Source organism: Rhinolophus sinicus, linkage group LG01, assembly GCF_036562045.2.
Source record: "Rhinolophus sinicus isolate RSC01 linkage group LG01, ASM3656204v1, whole genome shotgun sequence".
Taxonomy (NCBI): domain Eukaryota; kingdom Metazoa; phylum Chordata; class Mammalia; order Chiroptera; family Rhinolophidae; genus Rhinolophus; species Rhinolophus sinicus.
The window spans coordinates 156,292,191-156,313,297 of record NC_133751.1 but is presented as its reverse complement, the minus strand read 5'-3'; the positions used below and the strand labels follow the sequence as shown (position 1 = coordinate 156,313,297).

The window sequence follows — 21,107 nt, the reverse complement described above, 5'->3', positions numbered from 1 at the left end:
AGGCACAACTATTTGGCCTACAACTGACCTTTCAATAGTTACAATGAGAACCAGAAGATAGTGAAGTGCTATCTTTAAAATCCTAAGAGAAAATAACGGCCAATATAGAATTCTACACTCATCAGTAATATCCGTCAAGAATTAATGTGAAATAAAGGCATTTTCAGTTAAACAAAACTCATAGCCGCAAACGCACACTAAAGGAAACACTAAACAGTGCTCTTTAGGTAGAAGAAAACAGATTCCACAATAGAAGTTCAGACATGTGGGAAGAAATGAAAAGCAATGAAAACAATAATAAATGTCTGTGGAATATAACATATATGTGAAATTAAAATATGCCACAATAGTGGCAATATAATCAAGGAGGAATGTATAAGATAGACAGAGCGATAGGTAGATATAGATAGTGTTTTAAGGTCCCTGAATTCTTGCATTGTCTAAGAAGAGAGTATCACCACGTAATACTAGATTTTGATGTCAGTGGTGCATATTATAATTTCTTGCATAGCCACAAGACAATAAATAAAGTTTGTGTATTTACCTAATAATATAGCTTTAAAATACATAGAGACAAAACTGACAAAACTAAAGGGAGAAATAGGAAAATTCATAATTATAGTGGGAAATTTTAACATACTACTTTTAACAACAGATAGAAAAAGCAGTCAAAAAATCAGTAAGTATGGGGAAGATGACAATTACCATACTTACCCACAATCAACCTACTGTACATATATAGAAGACTACAGAATACACCTAATTTTTAAGTATATATGGAATATTTACAAAAGTTTTATCAAAAAAATCATGTGCCAGGCCATAAAACCTCAACAAATATCAAAGTCTTGAAATCATACTGAATTTATTTTCTGGTCATACATAATTAAGCTAGAACACGACAAGAAAAAGAGAAAAATTCCTTGTACATTTAGAAATTAATAAACTTCTGAAAATCTCATGGGTCAAAAAAAGAATCATAATGGATATTTGAAATCATTTTAAACTGAATGATAATAAAAATACTGTATGTTGTTGTTAATTTCATACTTAGAGGGAAAATTACAGCTTAAGTGAATATATTAGAAAGGAGGGCTTAAAATTCCAAGAAGTTAGAAAAAATAACAGCAAATTATATCAAAGAAAGGACATAAGAGCAAAAGTTAGTGAACAGGAACCAAATAGGTAATGAAAAATATGAGTAAAATAAAAAATTGTTTTCTTTAAAAGACTAATAAAATTGACAAACCTGGCAAGACTGGCTAACGGAGGGAAACCCCCCCACAAATTATCACCATCACAATGAAAAAGGGGACCTTATTATAGATTTTACAATATTAAAAATATCTTGAGGTATGTAATCTAACCAAATTTGAAAATGTAGAATAAGTGGACAAATTTCTAGAAAAATGAAACCTACCAAAACTGACACAAGAGGAAACAGATAATATAAATAGTCATAGCTTAGCAAAGAAATTTGATACATAATAAAAACTTTCTCTCATATAAAATTTTAGGGCACAAATAGCTCCCCTAGTGAATTAAAAAAAATTTAAGAATTAATGTCACCATTACACAAACTCTTCCAGAGGAAGACAAATTAGATATTATGAGAATTAAAAATTTACATCATTTTTATTTCTCGTAATTTCAACATAAGCATGTAAATGTATATTTTCAATTAACAAACCAAATACAGCAATATGTAAAAGGATAATACAATATGATAAAGAGTGGTAGGTATTGCAAGAATGCAAGGTTGGTTTCATATTAGAAAACCAGTGTAACTCACTACATTAACAAAATAAAGGTGAAAAATCATAGGTAACTTAAATATATAAAAACCAAGTATTTGAGAAAATCTAATCCATGTATAGGGGTAGAAGAAGTGCTCTTAGGAATAGAACGGAAATGGCAAATATCATAATTAATGGTAAAATACTAAAAGTTTTTCTTTTGAGATTGGGAAAAAGGGCAGAGCCCTAGTATTAACCCCCCTGATCAACCCTGTACTGGAAATCTTAGCCAGGTCAGTGTGGCAGATTGATTACAAAAATAACTCTAATTCTCTATTCCCCATGTATCCATTCCCTTTGCAATGTAATTGATCTTGCAGCATCTTCCAACAAGAGATGGATTCTATTTACACATTCTTGAATCTGGGCTGGCTTTATATTTTACTTTGGTTAGAAGAACATAGTGGAATTGGCAATGTGCCAGTGCCGAGCCTCAAGAGACACCCTACTCCCCTTGAAGATTCTGTCACGGCCATTGTGGATGATAGCAAATTGGAGGATGAGACCATATCAAACAAAACTAAGTTAGCCCAGCTGTCCCTGCTGTGGCTCTAGATATGTGAGGAACCCAGCCAACATCAGCAAAGCTGCTTAGCTGACCTGCAGCCAATTGCAGATGTACAAGTGAGCCCTGATAAGAGTAGATTAAATCAACAGAAATACCTGGCCAACCCGTAGACTTGCAAAAAATATGTGGTCGATTTGGTGTGCAATAACTAATTGATACAGGCGTTAAATCAAGAAAAAGTATAAATGTTGAAAAGAAAGAAAACATCTATAGTTATTTGCAGAGGGTATAATTTTATATGGTAGAAAGTCCAAAAGTATCTACAGATACATTATTGGAATTAATGAGTAAATTTAACCCAGTTGATGGATCTCAAATATATATTAAAAAAACAAAAACATTAATTGCGTTTCTAGGTAATGACAGTGTCTTAGTCTGTTTGGGCTGCTGTAATAGAATAACGTAAACTTGGTGATTTAAACAACAAAAGTCCAAGATTAAGATACTGACAGATTCAGTGCCTGGTGAGAGCCTGGTACCTGGTTCATAGACAGCCATCTTTTCACTGTGTCCTCATATGGTGGAAGAGGCAAACAAGCTCTCTGGAGTCTTTTATTAGGGCACTAATCTCATTCATGAGGGGCCATCCTTGTGACCTAATCACTTCCCAAAGGCATATAATGTTTGGGGGAACACAAACATTTATAGAGTCTACAGCAGGCAATAAACAATTAGAAAATAAAAAACTAAAAAATAAATATTTTAAATAATGTAAAATTATGTGGTGCATAGAAATAAAACTAACAAAATATGTGTAAGATTTCTCACATAAAATTATAAATCATTATTAGAAAAGAAGGAATAACTAAACAGAAGGATATACCATATGCATGGACTGAAAAAAATCAATATTGACATACTGACTCAAGGTAATTCCAAAAAATCCCAACAGTTTCTTTTCTTTTTCTCAGAAATTGACTATTTGACTGTATAATATGCAAAGGGTTCAGTCTAACTAAGGGTCTCTTGGAGAAGAAAAAGAATGTTGGAAAACTTTCTCTGCCATATACCAAGGCCTATCGTACAGGTACAGTATTTAACACAAGGATAATAAATAGATCATGGTATACAATAGAGACTCTGGAAACAGATCCATGAACACTTGATTTATGTCAATGGTAGCATTTTAGAGCAGTAGGAAATGGATGGCCTTTTCACTAATGAAACTGAGACAGTTGAATATCCTTTATAGAAAACATGAAAATTGATCCTTATTGCACACCATTTGCAAAATCAATTCTGGATGAGTTACAGATCTAAATGTAAATGGCAAAACAAGAAAGCTTCCAGAAGATACTAAAAGCAAATATCTTTATGACATTATGGTAACAAGACTTCTTAACAGGCCATAAGAAAGCACTAATTAAACAAGGAAAGATTGATAAGTTGTCTTATGTTCAAATTACAAACTTTTTTTCATCGAAAGGCACTTGAGGAGAATAAAAGGGCAAACCACCTAGGAGAGAAAATATTTACAACATATGTAACTAACAATATATAATACATTTCTCCAAATTAAAAGAAAAAAATAGTTAACTAATTAAAAATGGGCACACAACAAGAAAGGTATCCACATGGCCACTAAACACATAAAAATGTGCTCAATATCATTATTAATAAGTGATATGTGAGTTATAATCACAGTGAGATTCTACTATATACTCATCAGATCGCCCATATGAAGAAGAGTGATAATAGCAAGAGTTGGTGAGAACACAGAACAATGAGAGCTTTCTTATACCACTGGTGTAGTTGTAAATTGGTATAATCACTCAGGAAAACAGTGGGGCATCACCTACTGAAGTGAAGATATGTATACCTCAGGACCCTGAAATTCTAGTTCTAGATATATAGCCAACAGAAATGCATGCAAATATATGCTAAGAGACATATACAACAATGTTCATAGTAGCAAATTCCAAAATAGCCCCAAATTGGGAAACAATTCATATTTGTCTATCAAAAGTAGAATGGGTTAATCAATTATAGCATGTTCATATACTGGAGTCATGAAAATGAATGAACTGTATTTACATTCCACAACATAGATGAAACTCACAAATATAACATTGAATAAAAGAAACAATGCCAAAAAATTACATAGTACATGGTTCCATTCATATGAAGTTCCCAAAACCTACCTGTAAGAGGCAAAATCTAACTATAGTATTGAGGGATGCATGTAAGTGGTAAAACTATAAGGAGAATCGCAGAAGTGTTTACCGTAAAAGTCATGACAGTGCTTATCTTTGGGGAGGTGGGTGGGAGTAGTAGTGATTGAGAAGGGACATGAGGGAGGCTTCTAGGGCATTGGGCATTGACAATGTTCTATTCTTGACTGTAGGAGTGGTTACACAGATAGTCACTTTCTGATAACTTACTGAGCTGAGTCTTCTCATTTGTCCCTTTCTGTGTATGTGTTATATTTAAAAATAAAGATAAAAAGAGTGGATGGAGGCATATCTGCTGATGAACCAAAAGAACCAGCAGCTCAGAACATGAACACCAATGGTATGCAGTGAAGTTTTTAAAAGAATTGCTCTATTGTCAGAATTATTTCTGTTTTTTTAAGGTCCATTATTCTATTTGTCTTGACATTATCTTTTAGCCTGTTCATTTTCTTCATGTCAGTCATCCTTATAGAGGTACTATCTAAAGTCAATGCACAAAAAACAGGTGTTTAATTATATAAAGTTTAAAAGATAATCAATAAAAATTTAAACATAAAATTTTAAGTATTGGAAGAAGAGAGAGGGGAGGAGGAATTGAGATAAATGCACATCTTTCGTAGAGAGGGAGAATAGAAATTGTCTTAAATGATAAATCAAGAACATAAAAGCAAATTATTTAGAGATATGATGAAAATCATTAAAAGAAGTAGAATTAGAAATAAAAAATAGTTGCTTCTGAGGATAGGGACTAAGGTAGAGGCATAGAGAAGATTGCTATAAACTCTCTGGAGCATTTGATTTTTGTTTTGTTTTTGCCATGTGCATATTACTTGGATAAATCTAATAAGACATTTATGAGACTCCAGATTACATCATTCTCATCTACTTGATTTAAAAATTGCCTTTTGAGTTTGTGGCACTAATATCTACAGTCTCTTATCTATGCTATAGCTGATAATGATCGCTGTTTCTAAAGTACTCTTTGGAGTTATAGCTGTGGTAATGACTAATTATTACATAGCTTCTGTATAATTACTTCTATTTCCTTTTAAATTTTATTTATAGATATATTTTAATTAGAAACAAGGCAAGTATACAATAATGTTGTACATGGACAAGGGGGAATTTATGAACAGTTCTATTCAGCAGATAGGAAAACAGGTAATAACAAGAGTAGACAAATCAGTGATAAAAGTAAAATTTCCTAAGACAATTATATTAATAATGTGGAAAACCCACATGTCCTAGATATTATTTTAAACAATAAAATAAAGTTAATTTGTGTTTCTTTTGCTCTATTTGCATATCTTATAAACATTACCTTTGTGGTGAAGATCTGGGGAAAAAACCAAGACATTTTTTAAAAGGTAAAATTTAACTATTGAATAACTGACTCTTATTTCTTTTTCTTGTAAAATTACAATTTCTGAGACCTTTAAAAGCCACATTTCATTATTTAAGTTTGTAAAATGCTTATTATAACTCTCTCCTTTAAAATTCTGATAACAGCTTTTTTTCCTATTTCCTTAAGTTTATTTTCCTCCAGATCTGGGTACTCCCATGTGTTCTATCAGTCAAGTTAAAGTAAGAACAATGTTGAGAACATCTGTTCTAGAGAATGGGTCTTATAGGGTTTTTACATCACACAGCAACCTAACATATTGTTTTGCATAGAGTAGTTGCTCCATAAAAGCTTTGTTGTATTGAATCTTATTGAGTGTTATAATATACGGTACAACATCATTACAATAGGATTAGCCCAACCTTAAATGAAAAATCAGAGCTTAGGGTTTAAGAAAAGTGATTAATCGTATATGACATATAATTAAAAGTAACTTTCCTATCAGATATGTTTGTGGAACTAAGTGTCTTCACTCATTCAAGGGTGGACATTTACTAGATGTCACTGTGCTGGACTCTGTGCCCACAGAGAGGATGAGACAAGATACCTCTCTGGCAGCCTCTCACACAGCCTAGTGGAGACAGCTGACCAGAGAAGGGAAAGTTACAACACAAGGTGACATGGATTCTGATGGGTCCAAATTTTCTTCCCGCCTCACTCCTTTCTTTTACTGGTAAGGCGATAGGTGTGTCTTGGCAAGGTGGAATAAAGAGGCAAAGGCTTTACCAGCATAATAATTAGCAAGAGAGGGGTACATGTGCCTTATAGAAAGAATCCAAAGATTTAGGCCTCTCCCCCTAAACACAAAAGTTTATCCTGGCCTTGAAGACCTTGAGTGCACTCTTTCAAGATGAAGGCACTTAGCAATGGAGCCCTGACCCTGGGGAAAGGCAGGCAGCGTAGAAAGACCAACAAGGAGAAAAGGAAGCAAGGAGAAAAGGAACTCTTGGATTTTCTGCTCGGATTGACGAGTGGGAAAAATAAAGAAATATCAGTGCTCACAACTGGCTTATGGTGAGATTGTTACCCTCTTAAATGGAGGCATGAATGATGGCTGTTATTCTAGTGGAGGTGAGCTGAATGTCCCAAAGGGACCTATGGTATGAGAAAAAGAAGGGATTACTTAGCTCAGGCTGCACAGCCGATATGGGAAGGGTGACGGAGGTAGGAGAAAATGATTAAGAATCTGAAAATTGTTCAGTAAGGCTCCAGCACATATGTAAAGAAGCTGACAGTGCTTTCATATTAAATGACAATCAGCCAATTACCATGATTGTTCTTACCCTCAACAGACTGGGGGGCAGGAAACACAGCTCAGTGTTGAGCAAAAGATGCTCCTTTTGAGGACGAGGGAAAAAAGAAAGGGTGGGCTGAATTGTCTTCCTCAGGGATGGAGTCCACAGGTGACAGAGATTTGTAGTATTCATCTTCCCCATCAAGCATTTTGACTTGGCTGCAACAAAGAAAGAAGTTTCAGCAGAAAAAGAAAACAAATGCCACAATCATCACTGGGGCAGCTAAAGTTGTGTCAGTACTTGGAACAGGGTTGGGTCCCAACACAGGGAGAGAAGGACAGCTTAGAGTAGGCAGGGTCCCCAAGCGCAGAGGGACTGGGTCTGATACACAAGGACTTTCACCTGTGGGTCACACACCGGTATGCTGTTTCCCCGAAAATAAGACCTAACCGGACCATCAGCTCTCATGCGTCTTCTGTAGCAAAAATTAAGACCCAGTATATTATATTATATTATATTATATTATATTATATTATATTATATTATATTATATTATATTATATTATATTATATTATATTATATTATATTATATTATATTATATTATATTATATTATATTATATTATTATACCAGGTCTTATATTATAGTAAAATAAGACTGGGTGTTATATTAATTTTTGCTCCAAAAGATGCAGTAGAGCAGATTGTCTGTCTTATTTTCGGGAAACACAATAACAGGCCCGATTTAGTGGTGTCTGGAAGTTGTGGTCATATTGCAACTTGATTTATGTGAATTACCTTGTCTGTCTCCTGCTTTCCTCTAGATGAGAACGTTCCCCTCCTGACCTTCCCCAGTTCTCAAACTATTAGGTTCGTGCAAAAGTAATTGCAGTGTTTGTAATTATTTTTAACCTTTTAAACTGCAATTACTTTTGCACCAGTCTAACAGTACCAATTACCTACCTCATTGCTATTGTCAGTTGAGATGCTAACAATCAAATGAGCCCAAACTCCTTAGAGTCCCCAGTCTAACCACTGCGGGATGGGGGTGGGTGGGTATTTTCCTTTGTGTACCTTTAAGGCCCAGGGGTAGGGAAATGTGGGGAAGAGGCCTATTTGCACTATTTGTAGTGGTCTTATTTGTGGGAGAGTTTTACACAACCTGCTACATACCTCCAGTTATGAGGAAAGCACAATTCTGTGAGAAAATAACGAGGAATAACATTTGCCTTTAGATGGCAAGTCCAGCCTTTTCAGACAAAATAGATTCAAGTTTTGTATACTTGCTACTGTGAAAAGTAGTTTCCAATGTCAATAATAGGGGCGCTATCCCCACTGCATATTTTTAGAAGCCTCTTGAAAGTTTCGCATTTTCTGTAATATCACAAAGGACCCCTTCTGTTTACAGTTGCTTAGAACTAAGAAGACAGATATTTACCCAAGTTTTCTTGGCTTCCTCTTGCTCCCTTGATATTCTAGAGTTCCCTGTGGAGAGGGCCAAGAACACACAGTCAAAGCAAAGCAGCAAGTCGTTAATTTTTAATTCAAAGTGATTTTGTGTTGAATGCAAGCAGATGCTGATAATATCAGAAGTCACAGCATAATTTTTTTGATCAAAGGGCTCAAGTGAGCCTGATGAAGCATGCATCTTGCTCGTCTTTGATAAACCACATCAATTATTCACCGTGAAGGCAGACATCCTGACATGAAAGCAACAGATAAAGAGCCTAAGCACATGTTCAAGACGAGAGCATAAGAGAGTGGGGGTGGGGCTGGAGGGGCTGGAACAGGTATTAATAACAGAATTATTAACTGGAAACAAAGCCAGTGAAACAGCTTTATGGCCACTTTGAACTCACATTTAACTGGTTATAGTACATGGTGTCCTCAGGGCTACTCAACATTTTGGGCTGCTGACATCTTCGGTGAGGTGTTCGCTGCTTCTGTGCAAAACCATTTTCTGAACCTGCAACAAGAGAGCAAAACTTTACTGTAAACCATCCGAGGTTTTGGGAAAATCAAGTGAAAAATTGCTCTTCACATAAACGCACTTAGTAAAAACTGTATCTCATTTTCATGGGCATGTTAGAGCTTTGCTGTTATTAGGAGAAATATTATCCCAAAAAGACAAATACACAGAGACTAAGTGTAAACAAGGGCCACTGCCTGTAACTTTGCCTTCATCTTTCTAATCTGAACCAGCAGTCAAGCGCGAGGGAAAGCAAGTTGCTTTGTCCACACTGGTGAAGTAGAGGTTGGTGGTCAGCCCTTGTAGAGTAGAAAGTGCCTTCTTAGTGAGATAACTCAGGACAGTGAAGGCAACTTAGGATGGTTTGCACCACATCCTACTGTGAGAGTTCAAAGACATCTGGAGCACACATACTCTTGGGTAGATGGGAAGCAAACCTTTTGGTGGGACACATTTTGGAGGGAAATGGCTTGAGCTAGTATTTACTGAAAAGCTTTGAACAGTGCCATTGATTCATGCGGTCCCTGGAGGCAGTGCAAAGGGGAAGGCGAAAGGATGATTGCCCGATTTCAGGGGCGGCCTCGACGTGTTAGTCCTGAATTCAACTCCGGACCAAGAGTGCACTAGAGATTAAGAAACCACGAGTCCAATGAAGTCACGATTTATTTCTCTGTTAAGCAGATGATTTTTGTGGAATCGGCTCTTCTTTTGGTACTATATCTGAATCACGGTTCTGTAGTTCTGACTACCCTGGACCAAGTGTATATCATAAACTAATTATTCATAAAAAAGAGTGGGAGATTTGTACGTGGAATCACATGTTGACTTCACTGGAGATTCATACTATTTAAGGAAATTGTGGGGTAATTTGTAAGTGAAGAATGACTCAGCAAGGATCATTATGAACAGTGAATTATCAGTTTCCTAAGTGTGAAGTTTTGCATTTTTATTTTTCTTGAATTGGAATGTATCTATGTTTGAACGAGACTACTAGGATCATACAGGATTTTAGGAAATGTTCAGTCTCAGTACTGTTTTTTTCAGAAAAGGAAACTGAAGCCTATGACTGTTGAATGACTCATCCCAGTTCAAGTCAGAATGGGGATCCAACCTTCCGTTCTAACAGGTAAACTAAAGCATATTGTCTTTCTTCACAAGAAACATTCGTATTAAAAGTCAAAAGTCTAAGTAAAAGTAAGTGCTATGAGAACCCTTGTACACTGTTGCTGGGATTGCAAACTGGTGTAGTCATTATGGAAAACAGTATGGAGGGTCCTCAAAAAATTAAAAGTAGAACTATCTTATGACCCAGCAATTCCACTCCTGGGTATTTATCCAAAGAAATCCAAAACACTAATTCAAAAAAATATATGTACCCCTATGTTTACTGCAGCGCTATTCACAATAGCCAAGATATGAAAACAACCGAAATACCCATCAGTAGGTGACTAGATAAAGAAATTGTGGTACATTTATACAATGGAGTATTACTCTGCCATAAAAAGACTGAAATCTTACCATTTGCAACAATCCATGGATGGATCTAAGGATATTATGCTGAGTGAAATAAGTCAGACAGAGAAAGACAAATACCATATGACCTCACTTACATGTGGAATCTAAACAACAGAACAAATGAACAAACAAAACAGAAATGGACTCATAGAAACAGAGAACGAACTGATGGTTGCTAGATGGGAGGGGGTTGGGGAATGGGTGAGAAAGGTGAAGGGATTAGAAAGTACAAATTGGTAGTCACAAAATAATCACGAGGATGTAAAATACAGTATGGGGAATATAGTCAATAATGATGTAAAAACTATGTATGGTGTCAGATGGGTACGAGATTTATTGGGGGATCACTTCATAAATTGTATAAATGCCTAACCACTGCACTATACACCAGAAACTAGTATAAAATAATATTGAATATCAAATATAATTAAAATATATATACAGAGGGTGCCAAAAAAATGCATACACATTTTGAGAAGGGAAAAAAACTATACGAAAATTATGCTGATGGTAGTTACTTTGAGCACTTCTTGTAATTGCCGAAGTCAAACGTGACTTGTAGTCATCTCTTGTTCTCAGTATATACGTGTATTGAGTATTACAATTTTAATACAATTTTTCCCTTTCTTAAAATGTGTATACAGGGCCGGCCAGGTGGCTCAGGCGTTTGGAGCTCCGTGCTCCTAACGCCGAAGACTGCTGGTTCGATTCCCGCATGGGCCAGTGGGCTCTCAGTCACAAGGTTGCTGGTTCGACTCCTCGACTCCCTCAAGGGATGGTGGGCTCTGTCCCCTGCAACTGAGATTGAACACTTGAGCTGAGCTGCCGCTGAGCTCCCGGATGGCTCAGTTGGTTGGAGCGTATCCTCTCAACCACAAGGTTGCTGGTTGGACTCCTGCAAGGGATGGTGGGCTGTGCCCCCTGCAACTAGCAACGGTAACTGGACCTGGAGCTGAACTGCGCCCTCCACAACTACGATTGAAAGGACAACTTGACTTGGAAAAAATCTTGGATGTACACACTGTTCCCCAATAAAGTCCTGTTCCCCTTTCCCAATCAAATCTTTAAAAAAAAAAAAAGTGTATACTTTTTTTGGCACCCTCTGTATACAGTCATGGGATACAAAGTACAGCATAGGGAATATAGTCAATGGTATTGTAATAGCTATGTACAGTGTCAGATGGGTAGTAGACTTGTTGGGGTTATCACTTTGTGAGGGGTGTAAATGTTTATTATGTTGTTTTTTTACACCTGAAACTAATACAGAAAAGTTAAAAAAAAGTAAATGCCATGACAAAATATGAATTAGCATAGCAAAGTGATGTTGCTTGCAGAGGGTTCTGGTAGTCTTAACAGATATACCCATCCACATCTTTAGGAACTGTGCGCAGAGGACAGGACTCCAGCCTCTTGTGCTGGCTCAGAGTACAAGGAATCCAGAACTGAAATGGTTTTTTTCGGATAGTTCCAACATAACCTACCTCCTGCTTGCTTTGCAAAATCCAAATTCTGTAATATGGGAGAACATGAGGTTGAAGCCCTTTTGTGCTATCTCTTCTGATTTATAGATTAATAAACAGAAGTGTCTAGAGTTAAGGTTGTTGGTGTGAACATGCGCTGGAGATCTGACATCTACTCTCCTTTAGACTTCTAATGTTACAGGAATTTCAATCTGGGTAACTCGAAAGACTGATCTTAAATAGTTTTGGGGTTCAGCTGGAGTTCAGCCCAGTTTAGCCAGACTTTACATTTATATAGTGTTTACACTTGATCATAGGCTTTTATTTATATTCTTAACTGGGAATGCTTATTTTAAGATGTGGTTTTCAACTTTTGCTCTTAAACAACTTCCTGTTCTATGGGTGGGTGTTCTTTTCCTGATTTTTAGAAGGAATTACATTATTGGGTAGAATTTTCTCCATTTTAAAATTTCTCCCATAAATTAAAAGAAAAATTCTTGGTGTCTGATCAGATAGTGTTTAGAGTATACTAGAATCTGGTGTAAGCTGGTGTCTTATTTAGCACCAAATTTTCATTTTCATTATTTTACCTTTAATATCTCCATGTTTCATGATGTTTTGCAAAGAGTGCTACAACTTCCATGTGCTTTGCCATTGGAACAGATCTGAGTGACACTGACATATGACCAATCATAAGCAACCAAATATATAACTGGGAAATGAATCATGATTCAATAAATGCTGTTGGAACAATTTGGTAGCGATATACAAAAAATATAACTTAAATACAGACCTTTAAAGTACCTAAATGTTAGGTACTTTGCTAAATATGTGGAAGATAAAGAGAATCTTTATCTAAAGGCAAGACGGGGTCCCTTTCTTCAGTCTAGTAGAAAACACTGAGTCTGAAGAGGTTAGGTGACTTGCTTAAGTCCATAAGCTAGTGCTGCTGAATTCAAATTAGTTCCTAAAAAAAATTTCTAAAGCTTTTACTTTTCTCAATATACCTCTTGATTCTCACAGGCCACAATGAATTCCAGATGAGTTATATAGCTAAACATTTTAAACATTCCCATAAAAACTTTAGAAGGAAATGAAATAGACTATTTTAACTGTGGAAGAAGATAATTAGTGACAAGGATGGGTTCAATTATGTTAATGTAAGATATTCTATAGAATAAACAGTAAGAAAACTAAGAAGAAAGGAAGTGTAACAGAAAGGGAAAAACAAATGAATATTATAAATAAACACACACACCTACAATCCATAATATGGAAAGCTTGAGTCAAGAGAAAGACAGAGACATAGTCATGTATGTTGAAATGCAATTACAAAACGAGGTATTGAAAAGTGTTCAGCCACCCTGACAAAGAGCTTCAATTAAAACAATTACTACTGCCTTTCTATTTATTAGGATAAATCAAAAGGTCTTTAAAAGACAATGCAGAAGAGGCCCCAGGTACACTGGTGAGTCCATAGGCTCAACTGCCCCTATAGTGCAATTTGACAATTATAACAAAACCTGGACATGTCCCAACATGGTAAACCAAAAGGAAAAAAGGCAATCTGTATGAAGATGGATATGACACTTTTGTAGCAGAAGAAAAGCTAGAAACATGATAAGTATTAATAATTGGGGAGGAGCTAACATTGACATATAAATACAAGGTCGTTCCATGAAGGCATCAACAAGGATAATTGTGGGTATGGTGTTGATAGATACCAATTAAAAATTCAGAAAAAGAAGCAAAATACAAATAGCACATTGATTAAACCCAAACGTGTTCACATTGAGAAGTTTATCATGATTTTTCTAATAAAAATGTAAAAATAAAAAATAATCACTGAGGCATGTAGGAGAAAAATTATTCTTTCTTTCAACAGATGAAGAAACTATAGCTCAGTGAGGCTAATCTGTGTCAGAATGGAAGGCTGAACCCTTGTTTGTAGGCTCTTGAGCTAATCAATTTACTTATGAGATATAAAACAGTGTGGTTATCTGGTAATTACATAGTTCACTTGACTAGTTTATATAGATAAATCCAAGTTTGAAGATACAAATTAGAATATGAGTTATTTACTCTGAAGACATGATGTCCATATTCTGAAAGTGCCCGATTGCCACCTCACGTAAATGTTTGTAAGCCAAGCCAGACTCTCCAGTTTGTAATACATGGGGGCTACCTCCCTATAGTGCTTTAAAAATTATATTATGTCATGAATACCAGTTTGCACTTAACATAGGTCTCTCTCCTTTTCTAGAATCCCTGCACCCTTTTCTCCCTGAAAATTTTTTTTTTTTTAAAGGAGGGCGCAGCTCACAGAGGCCCATGTGGGTACTGAACCTGCAACCTTGGTGTTATTAGCACCATGCTCTTAGCAACTGAGCTACCTGGCCACCCCAACTCCCTGCATCTTTCGGTTTCATATTTGAGAACTTGAACACATCCTTCTCTTCTGATTTGTCACAGAACTTTACAATAAACTGGAGATAAATCTGTCAGAAAAGGGGATAAATCTGGATGGAGTTTCAGGAGCACAGGGAAATGCATACTCCATTCTCTCTAATCCCAAATTATCACATTTTGTGACTACACAATTGGCCAAGCGCATGGTGAGAGACAAATAGCCGAATTCAATGGGTGGTTTCCTTACATAACTTCAAACAATTGGTTTGGAAATTTAACATTTCAATTCTCTTTATTGAGCATACAGGTGTATCCAAGTTAGAGTTGTCAGATCAAAAACAGGGCACCCAGTTAAATTTGAATTTCAGATAAATAACCAATACTTTTTTAGTGTAAGTATATCCTATGTAATACTCAAGACATATCGGTACTTACATTAAAAAGGGGTTGGTTGTTGATCTGAAATTCAAGTCTAGCTGGGTGTCCTTTTCCACCCCCCTAAATCTGGCAATGCGAATTCAAGCACAATTTTAAGTCACAGCTGAGGCTTTTTGTTCTCCCCTAACATCTCAGAGATAAAGAAGGAAATGACTTCCTCTATTCTATTTGACCTCTTGATTTTTCGCTTCTTTGGCCACAAATGCTCTTTCCCAACACTGTTTCACTTTTCCTCACCAACTACAGATGTGCCATTTCTGATAAATTTCCTAGCAGGATTGCAGTGAGGGAAGAACAGCCACACAGGAGGGCAGGATGGGGCCTCCCAGCGTGGTGGGGCAGTATAGATTCTAGGCCCCTGAGGAATGGATAGGCAGTGAGCAGGGTTCCTGGAGAGAGCATACTAAGGGAACCATAGTCCTTCGTACCCTCCTTGTGGGCCTCAGCAGGCATGGGTACTTCCTGAGCAGTATGACTTCGGATCTGATTGCCATTTGTGGGTGAGGCATTCCCAGGGTCACTTGCCAAGTAAAACATCCCCTTGAAGCAAACAGTGTTCAGTGTTCTATATTTACAGATGGCAAATCCCAAATGGAGTTAAGAGATATACCCTTGTGGGGGCATGTAAATAGAATTAGAGTTATATGGTAAATTTATAGAGCTCTGTCAACTCTGTGCATAAAGGGAGGTACATCACTTCTCTGACCAAAGTTCTCAGGGCATTTGGAGGTGACAGTAGCCCAGCTGTCAGCTGAATGGTATTTCTCCTCAATGATGGTGGACCACACTGTGTGGTACTCCAGTGGATACTTACATGAAATCACCCTAAATGAGATGACCTGTCTTTTCTGGCTCTGTGCTTCTTCCCCTTACCACTTCATTTTTACGTAACAAATCTTGTTTTGCAAAGTATCTTTTTCTCTACTTCATGTCATCTTGGGAAGGACAAATAACCCCAAAGAGCTAACAGTGGAATAGGGAGATTAAGAGAATACACAGCAAGTTAGAGGCAAAGTCCAACTGAGACTTGAGGTTTCCCAATGTCCTGCTGACAAAAGACCCCTTGCTTTTATATCTGAGGGGTCCGAGGCCCAGGGAGCATGAACCGCTCTGCCATAGTCCTTTCAGAGCCGGGACTAGAACTCAGGTCTTTTGATTCTAAATCCCAACGTCTAGGCCCTGGCCTCTATTATGATGCTTATTCTTTTACAGAGATGTTTTTACAAATTTTCACCTTATCATGTCTAACTTCAGGAGTGAACTAAGGAATTCAGTAGGCTTTTGTAAAACACACACACACACACAACCAGAAAGAGAGATTTTCTCCTGGGGTACATGTTATTCAGATCTTCCTTTCTAAGATGAAAGGAAAACTACAAATTTTCCCAGTTGCCATGTTATGTCATGAACAATCTTCTTCAAAATTGAAAAATTGCTACAAAGAAAACATCCCCAAGTTAAATTAGTGCCTGTGGAAGATGGTAGAGTATTATAAATTGTCTACGTGGAATTTTCTTCTTACTATTTAGGGAAGTGGTAATAATTTCCCCTGAAACTATTTCATAGTTCAGAGTTTGGCACACACTCGACAATAAAGAATGAATGAATGGTAACTATTCACCATTCTTGTTAAGATCTGTTCCATCCGTGTGGCCCACTCTTTGCTTCTGACTGTCTATTGGGATATTATTACCTAAGCTTCCAATAAGAAAAGGGTCTTTTCTATCCTGGGACATCTCTGGGGAACCTGTAACCTAACAAGAAGGGAGATAAAGTCAGACTTTTAAAAACAAAGTTCATCAGTATTTTTTTCTTCACATTCTTTCAATATTTTTCTAGAGAATATGCATTCATTTTTTTAAACCCCCCCGCCAAAAAAAAATCATGTACAGTAATTTATTACTGCTTTACCCCCACTTAATAATAAAATCATAAATATTATTTCCATGATATTAACCTACTTTAAAATAGTATCTTTCTTTTAGAGTTACATTAAAATTTTTTTTATTAAAGTATAGTTGGCGTTTTTAAATTGATAAATGAACATAATGTTCAAATCAATTAAGCACTGAAAAGTCTATCTTCTTTCCCACCCCCTTATTCTATCCCCACAATAGTAGCAAATGCTGGAACAAGTTTCTTATCTGTCTTCTAGATTAGTCTAAATGGCATCATTCTAATTGCTGCATGGTATTTCATTTAATAGATGATCCATGATTAAGTTTATAATTTCCTATTTGGGGCAATGTTTTTCTATAATAAGTAATACTTTGAGGAACATACTCCTAGTTTGATCTTTAATAATCCTCATTATTTTCTTAGGATAAATTCCTATAAGTGAAATTATTGGCCACAGAGTATACATATTTCTGAAAGTTATGATTTGTATATCCAATTGCCATCCAGAAAATATGTAGCAAAATATACTTCTACCATTTGTACCTGAGATTACCAGTTTCTGAAGGCCCTCACCAGTATGGGATAGCCCTTTAAAAAAATGTCTGACAATTCAATAGGTGAAAAAAATGGCATGTCGTTTGTGTTTTGATTTGCATTTCATTGATTAGTTGAGAGGGTAAATGTATGCCCTGTCCCACTCCACATCTTTATTAGCCGTTTGTGTTTCAGGATCCCTCTTGAGCTGGAAGCAGCAACAAAGTTCATAGGTCGTGGCTGGACCTGAAATGGACAGAACAAGTTGTTGCCTCTCTTGTGTGATTGGGTGGTAGGTGAGACGTTCCGTTGGCTAACAGGTGTAGAGAGACCTGTTTTTTAAATTAGCATGCTGTAGGGAAGTATTTCTCAAACTTCTGTCACTTATCTACCACTAAAACATTTTTTTGCTACATTCAAGACACTGTACTATTGTTTATTTAATATTTTAAAAATCAACTAACTTCTTTTTTTTATTTGAATACATTTCTTTAAACATAAAACTTTTTTCACTACTGTAAATGGAAAAGCAGTGGCAACATTTGCCATAAATAGAAACCAAAACATAAATACAATGAAAAGAAAACAATATTTTCACACTTGAGCTAGATTCTGTTTCCCACAGAACGTTCTGGGCTTTTAAAAAGGTTTATTAAAAAGAAAGGTGAGTAAATGTGAGATGACTTAGAGTCAAACTAATACCACTATGACTTTCTCATTAACCTGAAGAATTTAAATTGAGAATTGAAAAAGGAGTACCTTTCTTTTACATGATCTATTGTCATTTAATGTCACATCCACACACCATCTAAAATCAACTTGCAAACCACCAGTGGCCCATGTCCCATACCTTGAGAAATATGAATGTTGTGTGGAAAAAAAACAGTAAACTCAGAAAAATTGGGTATGAATCCACCTCTGGCACTTATTAGAGTTCTGAACTTGGTGACAATTATCACTCAAGTGGGGTTGTAGGATGACAGATAATGTACGAAAAGAGAAAACATGGCACCTGGGGCAGAGCAGGAGCTCCTAAGGGGTTGCTGTAATTCTTGTTATATGGGAGTGGTTCTCCACCCTCATCAGCTTAGAATAACCTGAAGGGCTTTTTAAAAATACAGACTCAGTGACCTTACAGCAGGAGAGCCTAAATCAGTTGGTCAGGGGTAGGGCTCTGGCACTGTTATTGTTTTAAAAAGCCCCTCCCCACTTCCACATGATTTTAATCTGTAGCCAGCGTTGGAAAAAAAAACCCCTGGGATTTAACCCTTTCAGAAGAGTTTAGGTTGATTTTGCAGATTAGCTAGTTGTCATTGTCATGCAGGGTGTCAGGCGGGTCTCTGGTCCCGCTCCCCACATAAGAACGCAGGACATGGTGAGGCCAAAAAGGAACACCCACGGAGCCATAGATAGGGGAGTCACACCACTATAGTCTCCCGGACGACTGGGTTGGAGAAACAGGAAGCAGGAGGAGCCATACTACCCGCAACCTGCCGTCCACATCTCTGTCTGCCAACCAACCAACCCCTGCTAGCTGCAATTCGCCGTGCTAACTGCAATCCGCTCTTGCTAGCTCAGCCACCATCTTCTTGCCAGCCCCCATTTTCTGCTAGCGTAGCCACAGCAGTTATATTAGTGGCCAATGGCTCACTGGTTACAGCTGACGGCCAACTAACCACAGCTGATGGCCATCCAATCACAGTTGATGGCCATTTACTACCCGAGTGAGCACCTTTCCATGTGAGGGCAAGAGCCTGGAAACTGCACTCCTGGCTCTGTCTCCACAGTCATCTTGAAAAGTTGGCATAGGCTCAGAGAAGTTTTGATTGGGCAGAAAAATTCTGGGACGGGCAAGTATCCCTAATAGGGCTCCTGGTATTGTCAGGCATTTGCTTTGCTCTGGGAACTGCATCAATGGTTTGAGCCCCAAGCAGACACTAATTTCCCTGGACACAAGGAAAATAATTTCTCTTATTCCTAGAGAACAATTTTGCTGACTGTGGAAACATTTTCTCTGGTTTCCAGAGGTATAATGTTGCTCAGTGCTGTTCTGGAGGTTTTGGTATATGAATGAATATTGTCATGCGGGGTCTCTGGTCCCGCTCTCCACATAAGAATGCAGGATATGGTGAGGCCAAAAAGGAACACCCACGGAGCCATAGATAGGGGAATCATACCACTATATTCTCGCTGGCGGCTGGGTTGGAGAAACAGGAAGCAGGAGCCACACGATCTGTAACCTGCCATCCACTTCTGTCTGCCAACCTACCTCACTTGCTAACTGCACTCCACCTCTCTGCAATCTGCAATCCACGCTCCACCGTGCCAACCGCAATCCGCTCTTGCTAGCTCAGCCACCATCTTCTTGCTAGCCCCCATTTTTTGCTAGCATAGCCATGACAGTTATATCAGTGGCCAATGGCTCACTGGTTACAGCAGACGGCCAACTAGCCACAGCTGATGGCCATCCAATCACAGTTGATCGCCATTTACTACCCGAGTGAGCACCTTTCCAGGTGAGGGCGAGAGCCTGGAAACTGCACTCCTGCCTCTGTCCCCACAAATGTCAAAGCTGAAAGCCATTCTAACCTAGGGAGACTCCCTTTAAAGTGAAACACAAATGTAGCAAAAAAACTCTAGGGTCTCAGGAAGGTTGGAACCAGTTGAAAATGTTTAAAAGGAATAAGCTTAGAATCAGTTCTACAGCATCAGCGATGGGTGGCCATGGGTTTTCTTTTTGCTTTACTTTGCATAGTACTCAGAAGATTTGCATTATGTTCCAGCTCTCTGCTCTAGGGGTTTTTCAAACTGCTTATCCTGAGATCTTACAATATTCCCTTCCAGCCAGATGTCTTCACATGGGAATGAATGACTTCATCTGTACCCTCCTTGACAATGGCTGTTTCCTAAAGTTGGCCTTACAGGGAGGCAAGAAGAATTAAGGCCAAAATGGCCACCTAACCTGCACCCAGTGGGAAAACAGCATTAATTCAGTGTTTTCAAAAATGTCAACATGAAAACTCTAACACCTGGCTCTGACGCTGAGCAGGCCCACAACGCCAGGCAGCAGGCTGGGAGATGTCATTTCTGGAGCTTCTAATGAGATGCAAATCACCTAGTGAACTACTTGGGAGCTGGGAAACAATGTCCTGGGTAAAAGCAGATAAAAATGGAATGAAAGAATGTCTTTGAAGATTGGAACGACATTTTAAATGCTTGAGGATATGGGACACCAGATAGTGCTGGTTTTACTAAACTAATTGTGAAGGACAGACGTAGTCTTTGATTCTTTGTGGCAGGGGATCGTGTGGCATTCATCCCCAGCTCTGCTTTGCTCTCTAAGTTGGGAACCTGGTTCCAGTTCCTGCCATTAGTGTGCTAAGGGCTGGAAGCTACAGCTCTGTTCTTGGGGTCAGAAGGCCTGGGCATAGTTTCTGGAACTCATTGGTCTATGACCTTGGGTGCACTGCTTCCACCTCTGAACTGCCATCTCTTATCTGTGAAATAAGGGGGTTAGACTAATATAGTGAGTTTTCAACAGAGGGTGGTGGTGTGGTACATTACACATGTTCTTACCTGGAGATTCTGGGCTGTTCTATTTGGAGTCATGCTTCATCCCAATTTGTGTGTCTGGGTACAGTGAGAGATGTGCCTGAGGTAAGTTTGTTGCATGAAACCATTATGAAAGCAGGGAAAGGGTGAGAAACATTA

At 37.7% G+C, this 21,107-nt stretch overlaps 1 protein-coding gene across 1 annotated transcript in view; it reads right to left on the bottom strand.

The window, feature by feature from the left end:
• Nucleotides 1–1,751: 1,751 nt before the first annotated feature.
• Nucleotides 1,752–21,107, bottom strand: part of MYO3B (myosin IIIB) — a 461,719-nt gene continuing 442,363 nt past the window's right edge. The window contains exons 33-36 of the mRNA XM_074337823.1: nucleotides 9,032–9,138; nucleotides 8,611–8,657; nucleotides 7,221–7,390; nucleotides 1,752–3,820 (exon numbers count right to left, since the gene is read on the bottom strand). Of these exons, the coding sequence (XP_074193924.1) occupies nucleotides 7,252–7,390; nucleotides 8,611–8,657; nucleotides 9,032–9,138 (293 nt within the window). The 3' untranslated portion in view covers nucleotides 1,752–3,820; nucleotides 7,221–7,251. The remainder of the gene's footprint in view (nucleotides 3,821–7,220; nucleotides 7,391–8,610; nucleotides 8,658–9,031; nucleotides 9,139–21,107) is intronic.